The sequence below is a fragment of the Halyomorpha halys genome, unplaced genomic scaffold (assembly GCF_000696795.3).
Source record: "Halyomorpha halys isolate HHAL.00 unplaced genomic scaffold, Hhal_1.1 Scaffold85.1, whole genome shotgun sequence".
NCBI classification, from domain to species: Eukaryota; Metazoa; Arthropoda; class Insecta; order Hemiptera; family Pentatomidae; genus Halyomorpha; species Halyomorpha halys.
Window position 1 is genome coordinate 599,736 of NW_027112611.1, and position 2,990 is coordinate 602,725.

At 28.2% G+C, this 2,990-nt stretch overlaps 1 protein-coding gene across 1 annotated transcript in view; it reads left to right on the forward strand.

The window, feature by feature from the left end:
* Window positions 1-2,833, forward strand: part of LOC106677071 (uncharacterized) — a 6,704-nt gene extending 3,871 nt beyond the window's left edge. The window contains exons 4-6 of the mRNA XM_014414758.3: window positions 953-1,097; window positions 1,476-1,545; window positions 2,649-2,833. Coding sequence (XP_014270244.1) covers window positions 953-1,097; window positions 1,476-1,545; window positions 2,649-2,756 — 323 coding nt within the window. The 3' untranslated portion in view covers window positions 2,757-2,833. The remainder of the gene's footprint in view (window positions 1-952; window positions 1,098-1,475; window positions 1,546-2,648) is intronic.
* The last annotated feature ends 157 nt before the right edge of the window (window positions 2,834-2,990 follow it).

Here is a 2,990-nt window from a genome sequence, read left to right on the forward strand (position 1 = left end):
CCTAAGATTCAGAAAGCAATAAATTGATAAGTGTAGAGGTTCTTGAAACTACAACTTTTACATAACACATACAATTTATTATTCACCATTATTAAGGTTTCTCTATTAAATGAAAGTTAAAAGTAACTAATTTCTTCTGAGCAACTCTATACTCTCCCCACTTTTTATGTGGTATTCTCAAGAAAAGGTATCATCGATGGTAATACCTAAATATTTATTTTTATCAAAAACATTTAAAGTTCTACAGGAATATAACTTTTTATTATTATTCCTTGTGAGATAGGTAACATATAATATGATGACTGTTTGGCTTTGTTTACTATGAAGTATTTGTTACAAAACTATTTTATGAAAGTAGTAGAATATTTTTAGGATTTCTAGAGTTGCTTGGAAACTTTTACAGTATATGATAAGATCGAGTCGTTGCCAAAGAAATATTCATTTTCCTTATAATTATATTTAAATTATAACAATAACATACTGTGCCCTGAGGTACGCCAGTTTTTATATTAGTTAATCAGCTTAGGCTGTTACCTAGTTTAACTTTGATACCCAGGCTTTTCTATGATTTGTCTTTTTGATAGTAAGAATTGTTCAGATTGGATTCGTATTTTTTGAAAAATAAACTTGAATCGAACTAGCTTTTTTTCAAAATATTTTGCATTAACTGCATTTTAATCTTTTGGAATATTGCTCATTAATATATTTAAAAATTTTGCATTGGAAATTTGAATCTCTATCTTTAATTTTAATCATTATCATTTTCTATTCACATTTATTTATTTGATAATTAACGTTTTAGTTTTGTATATTTTTACATAGTTTAAAACTCTTTATTTAAATAAGATATTTGAAAGGTTTAGACTTTTTAGTGTATTAATCTATAAAATACTAATAAAAATTTATTTTACCTCATTTCGCTATTGACTGATCTTTATTTTATTTTATTTAGAAAACGTAGTCACTTCTGTCTTCAGAAAGGAGGAATTCAAAAAGGAATTAAAAGAAAATTTTGAAGATAGGATTAAATTTGGTCTTGAAAATGCTTCTTCCATTTTTATTGAAGGTGTGAATGAAGTGTATCCAGCTTTTCAAAAGTATTGTTATTTTCAAAACTTGTATTTACTATTTTTGTAGTTATTAGAAGTAGATATTTAAAATAACATTTTTAAAGTGATATAGTCATGTTCATTCTATGGGATCATTGATAATTAAATTGCCAGTGTATCAAATTAATATGTTTTGCAATAAAATGGTTTCACAGTAGTTATAAGGTGAGAAAACATAAACAGGTTATTCAAACATCTCTGTGGTAAACTTTTTCAGTAAAGGAATATTAGTATATATCTTTTAAGAAATTCAATAAAATGTAGCATTAAGGCTTAAACTGTGAATATTTGATCTTTAAAAGGATATTGTGTTACTTTTGGATTAATTTTAGAAGTTAGACTTTATTAAAAAATTCTATTGTTTAGGTTAGTACAACCATTGTGCTCCGCAGCTTGTGGATCAGCCACTGAAGAAAGAAAGGAATCTAGAATTGAAGTAAGTTAGTTAACTTATGATATAATTTTTATTTTATAAATGGATAAGACACAATAAAATTACTTTTTTGTTGGCGATAATATGACACCTGATTATTTTATAAGTATAAGAATAAATCCCAAGTTATGCTGAAATTTCTCTATGGTATAACACTGGATTTAAAATTTTGGGAACACATTGCAAAATTAGCACACGGCTGGGTCAGGTGATGAATCATGGGGTTTGAGCAGAATATTGACCAAGATTTCTTACATTATATACTGTTTGGTATAGTACCTACCCTCTTATACCTCTTCATGGCCTGTTACATGGCTTCTTTATTTCCTTATCAAATAATAATCTATGCTTAAAACTAAATTTCAATCCTCACCACATATACCAATAGCACATGTCTATTGTCAGTGATTAATGATCCTTCAATTGTATCCCAAACCCTCGAATGCTGCATCACCACCCTTGAAGAATGGGTCAAAAACTGGAGGATTAAAATAAATCCCACCAAATCACATTCACCCTTTGTCATAAACCCATGACCTCCTGCCCCACAGTATCCTTTAATAGTATCCTAGTTATTTCTGTCAACAGATCCGTTACTTAGGACTACATCTGGACAAACAACTGACATGGAATCCTCATACAAGACTCAAAGACAGGAAACTGCTCATCGATTCTGACTATTACAACAATTACTAGACAAACGGTCTAAAATTCCAATCCATTACAAAAGACATGACTATTATAAGGCCTATCTGGACATACTGAGTTAAGTTTTGGGGCTCCACTAAACCATTGAATTTCTCCCAAATCCAATCCTTACAGTCCGAAACCCTTCGTAAAATCATGCCATTTTATCTCTAATTGCAAATTCACTTGTATATATTTTTATTTTTTTTAGGTTATTATTTCTTTTAATTTTATGTTTTTCTGAATGATAGTTGTTATCTTTTTTGTTTTTTTTAGCCCTGATGAAGACCTGAAATTCAGGTCAAAACGTTGGCACAAATAAATAATTTTTTGTTTATTTGCTGACCCCTCCCCTCCGACCATCTTCTTCACTGATTATCTTTTAAAGTTGTCAAAACATATAATTGATATATTTTTAGGAGGTGAGCGATAAACCAACAATTTCATCAAATAAAAGAAACCAAAAAGAAAAAGAAGAAACTGTTGTTTGTAAGAGGCTTAAATCTACCAAGAAGATTATTATGTAAGTTAAATGTTGACGTATAGATTTTTCCATACAATCGTAAAAATATTTTATTCATTTTATGAAATAAAGTGGACTTTTTTAAAATTTTTTTTTATTACTTATTATCCCTAATTTATCTCAAATTAACAACTGTTTAATTAAAGTAACAAAATTTACAATGATTAGATTGGCTTATATTTTAAATATATGTTATTTTTTATTAATTTTCTCTCTCTCTCTCTCTCTCTCTCTCTCT